A 12,250-nucleotide genomic window follows, 5' to 3' on the forward strand; every position below is an offset into this window, starting at 1 on the left:
CCGCTGCGCCGAAGCTAAACTTCAAGTACCTTTCTTAACGCCCTGCCAATTAATGATATCAGCCAACACGTGCTGATAACGCCTTATCGGTCGCAACTCTCTTGTTTACTTTCGCGTTCCCCTCCCCCTTTGGAGTGCGGAGCGACGAAACATAGCAAAAGATTCAACGAAGCCGCGGACTCAACCTCGCCCAACATGAGGGTTATTGAAGTAATTATTGACGTAAGAACTTGATCCATACTATTTTTGTGCTATATCCATCCTGACCTTTTTTTTTTTAAAAAAAAAATAGGGCTTCAAGTCTTATGCCGTGCGTACCGTGATCTCAGGATGGTAAGCCAACTATCAATACATTCGAGGAAACATAACCAACATATACAGGGACGAGAGTTTCAATTCGATCACCGGTCTCAACGGTAGTGGAAAGTCAAACATCCTCGATGCGATATGTTTCGTTCTCGGAATTACAAACATGTCAACGGTTCGAGCACAAAATCTACAGGTCAGTCACCGCCGATTCGACCACCCTTAGTACATACTGACGACAACCACAGGACCTGATATATAAGCGCGGTCAAGCTGGTGTCACAAAAGCCAGCGTCACAATTGTTTTCGACAATCGAGAAACTAAGAAGTCGCCGATCGGGTTCGAAGAATATGCCACCATTAGTGTTACACGACAGATCGTTCTTGGAGGAACATCCAAGTACCTCATCAACGGCCACCGCGCTCAACAACAGACGGTGCAAAACCTATTCCAGTCGGTGCAGCTCAACATCAACAGCCCCAACTTCCTCATTATGCAGGGTCGCATCACCAAAGTCCTCAACATGAAGGCTGTGGAGATCTTAGCCATGATAGAGGAAGCTGCCGGAACCAGGATGTTCGAGGATCGTCGAGACAAGGCCCTCAAGACAATGGCAAAGAAGGAAACCAAGTTAGTCGAGCTTCGAGAGCTTCTCAAGGACGAGATTGAGCCCAAGTTGGAGAAACTACGAACTGAAAAGCGTGCTTTCCTAGACTTCCAACAGACTCAAAATGACCTGGAGAGACTGACTCGAGTGGTTGTTGCGTACGATTATCTGCGCTACCAAGACTCTCTAAGCCAGTCAGCGGCAGATCTCGAAGGAAAGAAGCAAAGGCGGCGCGATCTGGAGGAGTCAGCAGCTCGTCTAAAGAGTGAGATTTCTCATCTTGAAGAGGATGTTAAGAAAGTGCGAGCTCAACGAGACAAGGAACTTCGAAAAGGAGGCAAGGCTTCAGCACTAGAGGAGGCAGCCAAGAAGCACTCGAATGAGCTTGTGCGATTAGCCACTATTCTTGATCTGAAGAAGTCCAGCTTGGCAGAGGAAGAAGAAAAGAAGGTAGCTGTTGAAAAGACGGTCTCAGAGTTGGAAGCCACCCTACAGGAGAAGACGGCCGCTTTCGAAAACGCAAAGGCCCGGTACGATGCCGCCAAGGAAGATCTGGAACAACAAAACAAGGACGCCGAGTCTAAGGAAGAACTTCTTCAAACTCTGCAGACAGGTGTGGCCTCCAAGGATGGTCAAGAGAACGGCTACCAGGGTCAACTTCAAGATGCAAAGAATCGTGCAACGACGGCGGCTACAGAGCAAGAGCAAGCAAAGATCAAGATTGCACATTTGGAAAAGCGTGTCAAGGAAGAAGAGCCTCGTGCGAAAAAGGCGAAGGATCAGAACGCCGATCTCCTGCGCGATCTTGATGGCTTAAAGACACAAGCTCAGAAGTTAGAGAAAGAACTTGGCCGATTGGGCTTCGAACCTGGTCAGGAAGAGCAGATGTTCAAGAGGGAGTCAGAGTTGCAACAAACCGTTCGCAATTTGAGGCAAGAATCTGACAAGCTGAAGCGTCAAGTCGCCAACACAGAGTTCAACTACGCGGATCCTGTGCCCAACTTTGATCGATCGAAGGTCAAGGGTCTTGTCGCCCAATTATTCACTCTTGACAAGGAGCACACTCAGGCCGGCACTGCGTTGGAGATCTGCGCTGGAGGACGCCTATACAATGTCGTGGTTGATACTGAGGTGACAGGTACACAGCTGCTACAGAGGGGCAAGCTACGAAAGCGAGTCACTATCATTCCTCTCAACAAGATCGCCGCTTTCAAAGCTTCGGCGCAAACCATCGCTACGGCTCAAAATATCGCACCTGGCAAGGTTGATCTGGCGCTGTCTTTAGTTGGCTATGATCACGAGGTGTCAGCAGCTATGGAGTATGTCTTCGGCAATACTCTGATCTGTGCTGATGCAGATACTGCTAAGAGGGTCACGTTCGACCCGAACGTGCGCATGAGGAGTATCACTCTTGAAGGAGATGCGTACGATCCATCTGGTACACTATCTGGCGGAAGCTCACCAAACTCGAGCGGTGTTCTGGTACTTCTCCAGAAGCTCAACGGCCTGACTCGTCAACTGAGCGAAGCGGAAGGTGCTTTGAGGGAGCTCCAAGCCCGCATATCTAAGGAGAAAGCCAAGCTGGACCAAGCTCGCAGAATCAAGCAAGACTTGGATCTCAAGAGCCACGAAATCAAACTCGCTGAGGAGCAGATCAGCGGCAACTCTTCGTCTTCCATCATTCAGGAAGTTGCAAATATGAAGTCAACCATTCAAGAACTCAAAGAGAGCATATCCGAGGCCAAGATTCGACAAGCCAAGGCAACCGCCGATATAAAGACCATTGAGAAGGATATGAATGACTTCGACAACAACAAGGACGCCAAGCTCGTCGAACTGCAGAAGGCACTTGATAAGCTGCGAGCTGGCCTCGGTAAGAACGCTGCCGCCGTAAAGACTCTGCAAAAAGAACTCCAGGGTGCACAACTCGACGCTGAGCAAGCGGGTGTCGATTTGTCTACTGCTCGAGAACAGTTACAAGAAGTTGAGATCGCCATCAAGGCCCAACAGAAAGACATTGAAAACCTAGCAAAGCAAAAGGCTGAACTTCAGGAAACGCACGACACTGTTCAGGCTCAGCTTGATGATGAACGTGCCAAGTTGCATCAATTCGATGACGAGCTTCGAGCTTTGGAAGATGCCACTCGCTCCAAGAACTCACGCATTGCTGAAGAGAGTCTCGAAATGCAGAAGCTTGGTCATCTTGTGGAGAAGTTCCATAAAGAGCAACAAGGTGCTGCCGAAAAGGTCGCCCGTCTAGAGAAGGAGTTCGACTGGATTGCGGACGAAAAGGACAAGTTTGGTCGCAGCGGAACTCCGTATGACTTCAAGAACCACAACATTGGAGAGTGCAAGTCAACATTACACAACTTGACTGAGCGCTTCCAGGGTATGAAGAAGAAGATCAACCCCAAGGTCATGAACATGATCGACAGTGTTGAGAAGAAGGAGGTGTCGCTCAAGCACATGATCAAGACTGTCATCAGGGACAAGCGTAAGATTGAAGAGACAATCGTCAGCTTGGATGACTACAAGAAGAAGGCACTCCACGAGACATGGGAGAAGGTCAATGGTGACTTTGGTAACATCTTCTCTGAGTTGCTTCCCGGAGGCAGCTTTGCCAAGCTTGATCCTCCCGAGGGCAAGACTATCAGCGATGGTCTTGAGGTCAAGGTCTGTCTTGGTAAAGTGTGGAAGCAGAGTTTGACGGAACTGAGTGGTGGACAAAGGTATGCAATCCCTGACTATTAATGACATACGAATGTTAATGCTCTGACTTTTAGATCTCTGGTTGCTCTGTCTCTCATCATGGCTCTGCTCCAGTTCAAGCCTGCCCCTATGTACATTCTTGACGAGGTTGATGCTGCGCTGGATCTCTCACATACCCAGAACATCGGTCGTCTCATCAAGACCCGATTCAAGGGCTCGCAGTTCATAGTCGTCAGTCTGAAAGACGGCATGTTCCAAAACGCGAACCGCATTTTCCGCACCCGCTTCAGCGAAGGTACTAGTATGGTGCAGGCTCTCACGCCAGCGGATATGAAGTAATGACGTTGATGGCAACTGAAAAATGTCTGGAATGAGTGTATGACAGGGACTAGACCGGATTTTGTACATGAGGCGTCGGGTTGGATGAGGAGGTATGATGTATTTTAGGCATTGGGATACTATGTGATACCGTTTGATTTAGTAACGTTAAGGCATGACCTGCAACTTATCGATTGCTTTGAAAGTGCTTCATTGTTCACGAGATGGGTTGATCTTGTAATATGATCGTGAATAACAAATTGATTTGTGTCTCCTCAAACGATATTGTATGTCAGTTAACTATTTCTCCAGGAACATGGAATACGCTGCACGTAACAAATTACGGACAATGCCATTCGTTTGTCGATGTGTTGATCAACTTGGTGCGGACCTCGCATATTTCACAGTTGATCTACCCTGAAGATCCCGATTTGTCGCTCAGCTCCCAGATACCGAACCAGCTCAGCAGGAAGTTCAACATCCATGTTCAGTCCCGTAGTATTTTTTCCTCCGATCGTGACTTCAGCAAAGGAATAACCTCTTGCTCGAATTTCCTCCTCATTCGGGAATGACACTGGCAACAAGAACTCCTTTTCAGGTATGGCTTTCAAGCCGTGGCTAATTTTGGCTGCGACTTGTTGCAAAATACCCTGTAGTCCTGAATCTGTCCAGGGGAACTTCAAGACAAGAAAGGAGCCTTCAATATGACCCAACAGGCGGCTAGTCTTGTTTGGATCAGGAATCCAGAGGTCGACCTCGATATTGGCTAGCAACGGGAAGTGTTCGCGTGAGATAGCTTGCCAAACATCTTGCTGACCAACTTCAGAGTCCCGTTGAGCAAGCGTGTACAAACGATCAAACTCTGAGTGCTTGAATGAGGCGACGTCACGCTCTAGCTCAATTCCACAACATGGCTGAACAGGGAAAACAAGCAGACTCTGTGCAACAGCCCCCTTCCCTTCCGGCTCTGCCCCGGGGAGCCGGCGCTCGGGCGATCTGCCAGGGCCGATGTCCATGTCTTGGAGGGCCACGCCGGCCCGCGAGTGGGTCTGCCGGAGGACATCGCTGCGATCCACGGGAACGGGAGGGAAGAGGATCAAGACGGGGACGAGGAAAGCGACGAGGGTGACGGTGAGAAGTATGAGCGACACGGCGTCTAGGTTGCACACAAAGTGCTTAGTGGCAACCATTCCATCACGGATGCGTATACCTGAAAGCATAGTTGTCATATCGCTCAGCCGCTGGGCGAGGGCTGAATCGCGACCTGCAGCGGTAAGATAGCCCTGCAGGCGCGGGATCAAATCCGTCATTTGCCGTCGAGGTGAGGGGACTGCGCTAAACACTAGGGAGGGAGGCTTGAGTTGAGTTGGGTTGAGTTGAGTTAACCTCAGAGATGCATATGCACTGCAAAGCGCCTCTCGCACGAGCTGCGCAATAGGGGGAAGCCAAGGGTCTGAGGGCTGAAGTCGACGTTAACGTGCTAGTCCGATATTGATCGGTCTCGTTCTTGAATGTTTGCAGATCTTTGTTGTTGTCGACCAAGTTGTGGTGGTCTTTGCTGTATGTATGTATATTGTATGTATGTGAGCCCACACACTGTAGGGTCGACTAGTGATTTAGGTTTGTTTCGAGTTTTCATTTCCCCTCAAGTGTCATGATAGGTCCAGGATGTTAAATCTCCAACTACTCACTACTGTACCCCTTCGGCGGCCACGGGCCTCCGATTCATTGGAAACCCCTCCCAGAGCGCACCTATCGCATCGTTGAGTTTTAAATTACGACCGGGATATTCAGAGTCTCAAACTAAATCCCTTGCCTGAGCTCTGTCAGTGCCATGGATGCCGCGATATAAAACTCTGCTAGGCCAGGTTGCCTCCTGCTGGGCTGGAATGGTAGGGTTGGAACCGTGAAAAGCTAGCAAGCAAGCACCCATCACATCCACTCTTTTATGCAACGAGACAGGGTCTTGTTCCCCTGTAGGGACGCATTTTGACAACACGTCTTCTCCACAGGGTCCGGAATGCGTAGCCGCTCAGCACAGCTGCTATGCATATTGTCGTCCCGCCTATCCGATGTAGTTTGATATCATCGTACACATAGCATGAGTGATATGTACCGTTCTTCCAAGGATACAAGACATACCTCCTCCCTGATCTGATAGCGAAGGAGGAGGTGCTATTGTAAAGATGCCATGCTAATTGCAACACCCCGCTGATCATGGATTACGTGTCTCGGCCAACTAGATAGACAGATGCTTTCGCAGCACTTGTATCCTGCAGCTACCTCAAAGGATCTGAGTTAGTCGGAGAGAAAGAAATACCGAGCACGGTCACCAGCGGAACGGTTCAGCCGTTTCCCACCGACCTGTCAACGCCAGGGACCCTCTTTGACTGTCTTGGTCATTGAACCTTGGTGCCACCAACAAGACACTTGACGGTAAATGTGTCAACTGCCAACGGCCTCACTTCAGCTATACTGGGGCTGAGGTATCAAATAAGAAGTCAAGATTACTCTGATCAACCCTGATGGAGAGCCCTCGTTTCTCCGAGTTTATTGGCCAACATAAGCGCGCTCCTCTGCGAATTCATGCTTTGTTTTGACTGCGACACTGTGCGCTGTCAAGCAGTATAATGTTGTTGTCTTTGGTCATCACAAGTAAGTCCCGGAGTTAACCAGGTAGTTTGTTGAAGAGGTGGGTCAATTCCCGTCTGATCCTGGTGTTCCTCATGGCGGCTGCGACCACCAGAAAACCCTCGCTGCATTGATCGCCATGAGGCTGGTCGGAGATACTTCTGCTTTCATCCAGAGCCTCCATTCCTGGCTTCCCTGTCGTGCCGACACGCTGACTCGTAGTAAAGTAAGCACACATGGTTGCTGTACTTGGCCCAGAAGAGTCACGAAGCTGTCAAGCAGGGATCAACAGGTAACTGTAACTGGTAAAAGAAGTTGGTTGATTATACCATTTTGGCCTCATTCAGCCAGATCGAGTCTCAGCGTGCCAGAAGTGCGTCGACACCTTTACGACATGACTTAGGTATTAAACCAACGGGCATAAGCCCACAGATCTTAGCCCAGGTCGGAACTCCATACCCATAGAGGAAGTTGTGAAATGCAGTGAGATAGAGGCACAACCGTTCCCCCAGATAACCATATGGGACTGTTGGTAGCATGGCATACAGGCATCGTTATCTCACTTTGCTCGACCACAAAAGCCTGAGAACAGATTGACGGATAATGTTGAAGACAAAGCAAGCCGGAGACTCGGGTCCGCGCCCCACCGATTAACTTTCAGGCTGAAAAGGATGCCTTGCTGTAATTTCCACATCTTGTTGCAAGGGAAGTCCTGGGATCTTGAAGGATGAACGAAACTGAGGCTCGATATTGGCAGCGGTTCTGATCCATCTCCACCATAGCCTCCCCGCAACCCCTCAATGGTCTAGCGGTGACGATAATGCAGACAAACTCCGCCAATGCCAATTTGCTGTGGTTGGGATAGCTATGCCCAACTCAGGCTCTCGTTCTTTCAATGATCCTGGTTTCGGTACATGAAACGGCTTTGAAACAGGTAAAACACCATAGGTGAAGACCTTTCGTGGACTCTGTGGAGATTTTATGCCTCAGTTGTATCAAGACAACAGCAACAAAAGAACTCCAGGGATCCGTATTTAGATAATACCCTGGCTCCTTCTCGGACATTGCACTTCGCACGATGTTGCAACCATCTTTCGCTGTGATAGAAGCTCTCCCGTCCTATCAAGATCCTAATAACTGTGAGAGAGCCCTCACTCCCTAGATATGGAGACCGCCAAGGAGTGCCGTTTAGTTTTGGTTTGAGTCCAAACCTGACGAAGGCTTTGCGTTTATGAATACGAGGAATCAATTGATTGTAGTGCCGAGTTCTACACCCACTTCAGCAACTACAGACGCTGGCCGTGATAGTGTTGGTTTCGATCTGTCAGATCACCGCTTGCAGTAATGCTCTTGAAAACCACCAATACCCCCAGCCAGAGTTACCCCGACGGACTGTATGGTCGTATCGGATCCAAGCACACTGCAGCTTTAGTCCATATCTTGTCGAGGAAGGATGAAAGAGAACGTTTGAAGAGGAGTGGAGGACTCATGAACAAGGATATAAATCTTCCGAAGCGCGCGCTGACCAAGAGCACCAGCATATGATCCTTCTCGGCTTGAACATCTTTCGATCTGCATTCAGTTTCTTACACCTCTAATACATAGATGTAGTTTTTGTTAGAGGAGATGGATCAGACATTATGTCCCTTGATGCTTGGCAACTCGGCCAAAGCGGATCAATGTACTGCGGAATTTTGGTGACCTGACCCAAGACGATTTGAGCACAAGTGGTGGGAGCTGAGTAAATGGGCTGTATTCTTTGTGGGCCGTTTGTTGGTTGTCGCGTTTGGCTAGACCAGGGCCAACACCGTAATCCTCCAGACTTGCGGCGTGTTTCCTGTCCACTGCACTTTAGTACAAATTGTTTAGGATTATGCGGGTCTTCTCTTGAATCGAGATATTTGTGTTTTCGAATAGTAAAGAGAACTTAAAGGAGTTTCTGGTAGTATAAGTATTCGGGATATGTAAGTTCACGACGTTCAAGTAAGTTAGTCTGCTCGACCCGATCAGTCGGATTATTGGCTCGTGGCTTTGGCACGTTCCAGAAAATAACTAAGCTAGCTTGGCGGGAAGCTCCTGGTCTATGGTAACCAGGGCTCCTCTTATGTTACCACTCACCATCTAGTTATAGGGATAGGATAGTTTTGTCTGTGCTCAAATACACATGGGCCTTGACGGTAGGGCTTGTTAACGCCGACGAATGTCGGTGCCGGCTCCGATAATCAAGGCGTTGAGGCTTGAGGAGCAACACCGATATCATCGCACAGGACTATGCAGCGTTATAGTACTGCATACATAACCTGCATGTGCAAGATGGAGCTTGCAGAGTTAGTTCTTGCTAGCTTGCATGGTATCACTAAGCACCACGTCTACAAGCTTCATGCACTGAGGGTACCAAAATATGCAGCGTTGAACCAACAGGGTATGGTCAACTGTTGGATCATTTCAGGGCTGTTTTGGTCTCGAAACTGGTTTGGCGGAGTAGTCGGAGGTCCCATGGTAAAAACATAGGCTTGTACTATAGTAATAGATCGTTTCAGGACGATCAGTACTCGATCAGGCCTCTAATAGAAGCATCGAAGGCTCATCTGTGGTTGTACTATAGTAGTGGTATGGAAACCATCCTTTCAACTTATCCAAAGACTCTGATGGTATGATATGGTTTGATGCAGGATGGCAGAGCTGAAAACAGGGAATCAACGACGTGTATGCCTAAAATTTGCCACAAGCTCGCGCGCAATTTGAGTCTCGAGAACGAATGTTCAATGTCCACCATACATCGTCATGATGTCGATGACAAGAGAAAATAAACTGTTGAGCCAGAGTCAACTCCTGACAGCCATGACCCACAGAGGCGTTCATTGCTGGGTTCGGCCACGCGACTACCCACACAGGCTGCCGGGAGCGGGACTTGATCCAAGCGTCAAGACATCATTAAGCCGTTTCCTTTGTTGCCAGTGGCTGGGACGGATCCGGTGGTTGTTGCTCCGCGGCGCCTCTGTCAAGGGTTTCATTGGGACATGAGTGTCCTCTTCCACGGTCGCACCCTTGTTGATGGTGCCCTATCAGATCGCCATCTGGAACCAGGGACTATGGCCGCATTTTTAATGCCAAGCCTGCCAATGACAGGTACAAGTTTGTGAGGATGAGGAAACACCTCAAGGGCTGCTTTTCTGTACGTAAGACGTGGTGAACAAGATAACAAGGCCATCGAGTATCCGAATAAAGAGGTAAATCATGCTGCACGAGTAAAAACTGCGACATATGCTCTTACGGATAATACTAAGGCATATGCGTGGGGAGTCTGCCAGTTCTTTGGTCCAAACCAATGACTTCCATCCTGACAGTCCTGGGAGGTTGCATCACCGTTAATGATTGACCTTGTCCATGGGTGATCCCTGAAGTGCCTCCCGACAAGAACAACGTCAAAAGCACAGACACAGCCTTGAATGACCCCCAAAGATTCTGTGCCATCATTGTGGTCGACGTATCTCCTTATGTCTCAGTATTATAGAGGTTCGTATTGATTTGTTTGCACGTTATGTCAGCCTCATTTCACTGATTGTACCAGGCTGTCCACTCGCGTGGCTGACTGAGGACTGAGATTATGTCTGGCCAGTTAAAAACTGAGCTGGAACGATCGACAATGCGATATCGTTTTGTATGCAAGAAGATAGTCGTATATTTGGACTTGAACGTGCTGCTGAGCAACTTTTTCAAGTTGAGTAGGGGTCAGAGGGAAGGCGAAAATTAGGACAAGGCTATTTCGCATTCTTTAGCTGCATTAGGTCAAGACCAGATGGATGGACGAATACATACCTGCATGATGAATGAATACATCCAACCCTTCCCATCCATCACAAACTTTTTAACTGGAACATGGTAGCTCATCAAAGCCAGGGGAGCGGTTCCGACTGCGAAGAATTAAGGCCGACCCATCAGCTGCAAATGTCCGTCTGCGGCTTCGGCACTGTCCCAGTCTGGTAAAGCTTTAACGGCATTTCGTAGAGGTACGTAGGTACAGAGAAGAAACAAGACCCAGGAGATCGGGCGCATTCCAACCATTCCATGTCAAACAAAGCGGAGCTGGTTCGGGGGTATTCGAATCCTTGTCAGTCAACTATCCATGAAATACAAGATTTCGGGGGTAGAAACGAAAATGACCAAATGGGAGAAGAGTTTGTTATGTAGGCCAAGTGAATGGAAAGAGGAAAGAAAGAAATACCTACCTACGCTTAGGAAGGTAAGATTGGATTGGATTGGCAGGCATGAATGGATGAGGTGTAGGCAGGCACGCCTGTCATCGATGGAACTGGGGCGTGTTCCTTCCCTCCCGTCCCCTTTCACTCCATCCCTCCTAATCCCATCCCATCCCATCCAACATCCCCCCCAACCCAAGCTCAGCCCGCCCCGCGCTCCATTTGGCAATAACATCATCCATCTCCCAATCTTTGTTATTCACCCCTGTCTCTCGATCACCGTCCTGACTAACCCTATTAAACGCGCCGTTCAAGGGCTATATGTCATCGTCAGCTCCAAACCTCATATCACAACTGTCGCTCTTTACTCGACGCGTACTAGTTACCTTAGCTGTGGATTGGAACTCTGCCCCAGCCTTTACAAGCGCTCTCAGAGCCTTTGTCTCTCTCCCACCAATAAGTCATATATGTTAAGACAACTTCAACTGCCTCTATTATTAGCTGACCCAGCTCTACCGAAATCTTTCGAATTTGTGGAAACTCAATACCGTACGGATACCGGGACGCACACATCCACTTGGTCCAGCACCCTGCTCGTCTTACACTCACTCCTCCACATGTCTATCCACGTTTGTTTGTGCTCGAAAAGCTTTTCTTGACGGAACCCGTATCCTTCTCCGTGAGCTTCTGATACTGTTACCTCTGCTCGAAGTCAGCTCTTTGTGTTTTATTCCCACTGCCAGAGTCACATTCGAGCCCGGGCCATCTATCCGTGATTGATGACCTGCTTGTCAGTGGGCGTGGGATCGGTCCCCTCGTCAGGCAGTCAAAGGGCACCAAGCTTAAAGCTCTTGGCCGGTTCCCGGGACCCACGAGCCCAAGCTCTCTCATTGAACAACGATTTAACGCCCCGTCAGGCTTGCATCTTGCATACGACAGGCTCCTTCTTCAGGGAACAAGGACGTTTTTGGCCTTCAACCTCATCTCCAGGGGCCCAGCCAACTGCTTGACCAGTCCACTCTGAAGTCGACCGTGTCCCCGCTGCTGCCGTTTTTCTGATATACGCCCCCTACGTGGATCTGGAATCAGTAACCAATCTAACATCTTCCCTATAGCAAAGTGCCCTGACAACTTTGCATCGATCAATCTCTCCTCCCTGTCACAGGTGACAGTGCCCCTCCGTTCCCCAGCCGCGATACATCCATTCCCTTATTGTCGTTGAAGGCTCCTCTCGCAATACCTTACAACTATCTCAGACCTCCCTCGTCAGTGACCAAAGAACGATCTTGCAAACCGCCGCGTGACACGAGAACTAGGTTCAAGCTCCGTGTACGAGATTTATCAGAGTATGACAACAAAGTCACAACCACTAATCCTTCCCTTCACCTCGAGTTCTTCTTGGGCACGTCTGTAAGAAGCTTTTGGACCCTAAAAGCACCGCATTGCACATTTTGCTGTCCTTCAGATCTTGAAACGGAT

The 12,250-nt window shown here is 49.0% G+C and overlaps 2 protein-coding genes across 3 annotated transcripts; one reads left to right on the top strand and one right to left on the bottom strand.

The window, feature by feature from the left end:
* Positions 1-92: 92 nt before the first annotated feature.
* FOXG_08578 (structural maintenance-chromosome 2) lies at positions 93-5,737 on the top strand. Its single transcript, XM_018387578.1, has 5 exons — positions 93-222; positions 293-333; positions 382-502; positions 555-3,643; positions 3,698-5,737. Exons 1-5 carry the CDS (start codon positions 196-198, stop codon positions 3,960-3,962), a joined length of 3,543 nt encoding a protein of 1,180 aa, XP_018245447.1. The 5' UTR covers positions 93-195; the 3' UTR covers positions 3,963-5,737.
* Positions 3,899-10,758, bottom strand: FOXG_08579 (uncharacterized protein). Of its 2 annotated transcripts, none has more exons than XM_018387580.1 (2): positions 10,392-10,758; positions 3,899-10,333 (listed from the first exon to the last, which is right to left on the bottom strand). In XM_018387580.1, exon 2 carries the CDS (start codon positions 5,249-5,251, stop codon positions 4,343-4,345), a length of 909 nt encoding a protein of 302 aa, XP_018245449.1. In that variant the 5' UTR covers positions 5,252-10,333; positions 10,392-10,758; the 3' UTR covers positions 3,899-4,342. The 2 variants fall into 2 exon arrangements, with proteins under 2 accessions (XP_018245449.1, XP_018245448.1); XM_018387579.1 differs by having other exon boundaries at positions 3,899-10,345.
* Between the last annotated feature and the right edge of the window lie 1,492 nt (positions 10,759-12,250).

Source organism: Fusarium oxysporum, chromosome 2 (genome assembly GCF_000149955.1).
Source record: "Fusarium oxysporum f. sp. lycopersici 4287 chromosome 2, whole genome shotgun sequence".
Lineage (NCBI taxonomy): Eukaryota > Fungi > Ascomycota > Sordariomycetes > Hypocreales > Nectriaceae > Fusarium > Fusarium oxysporum.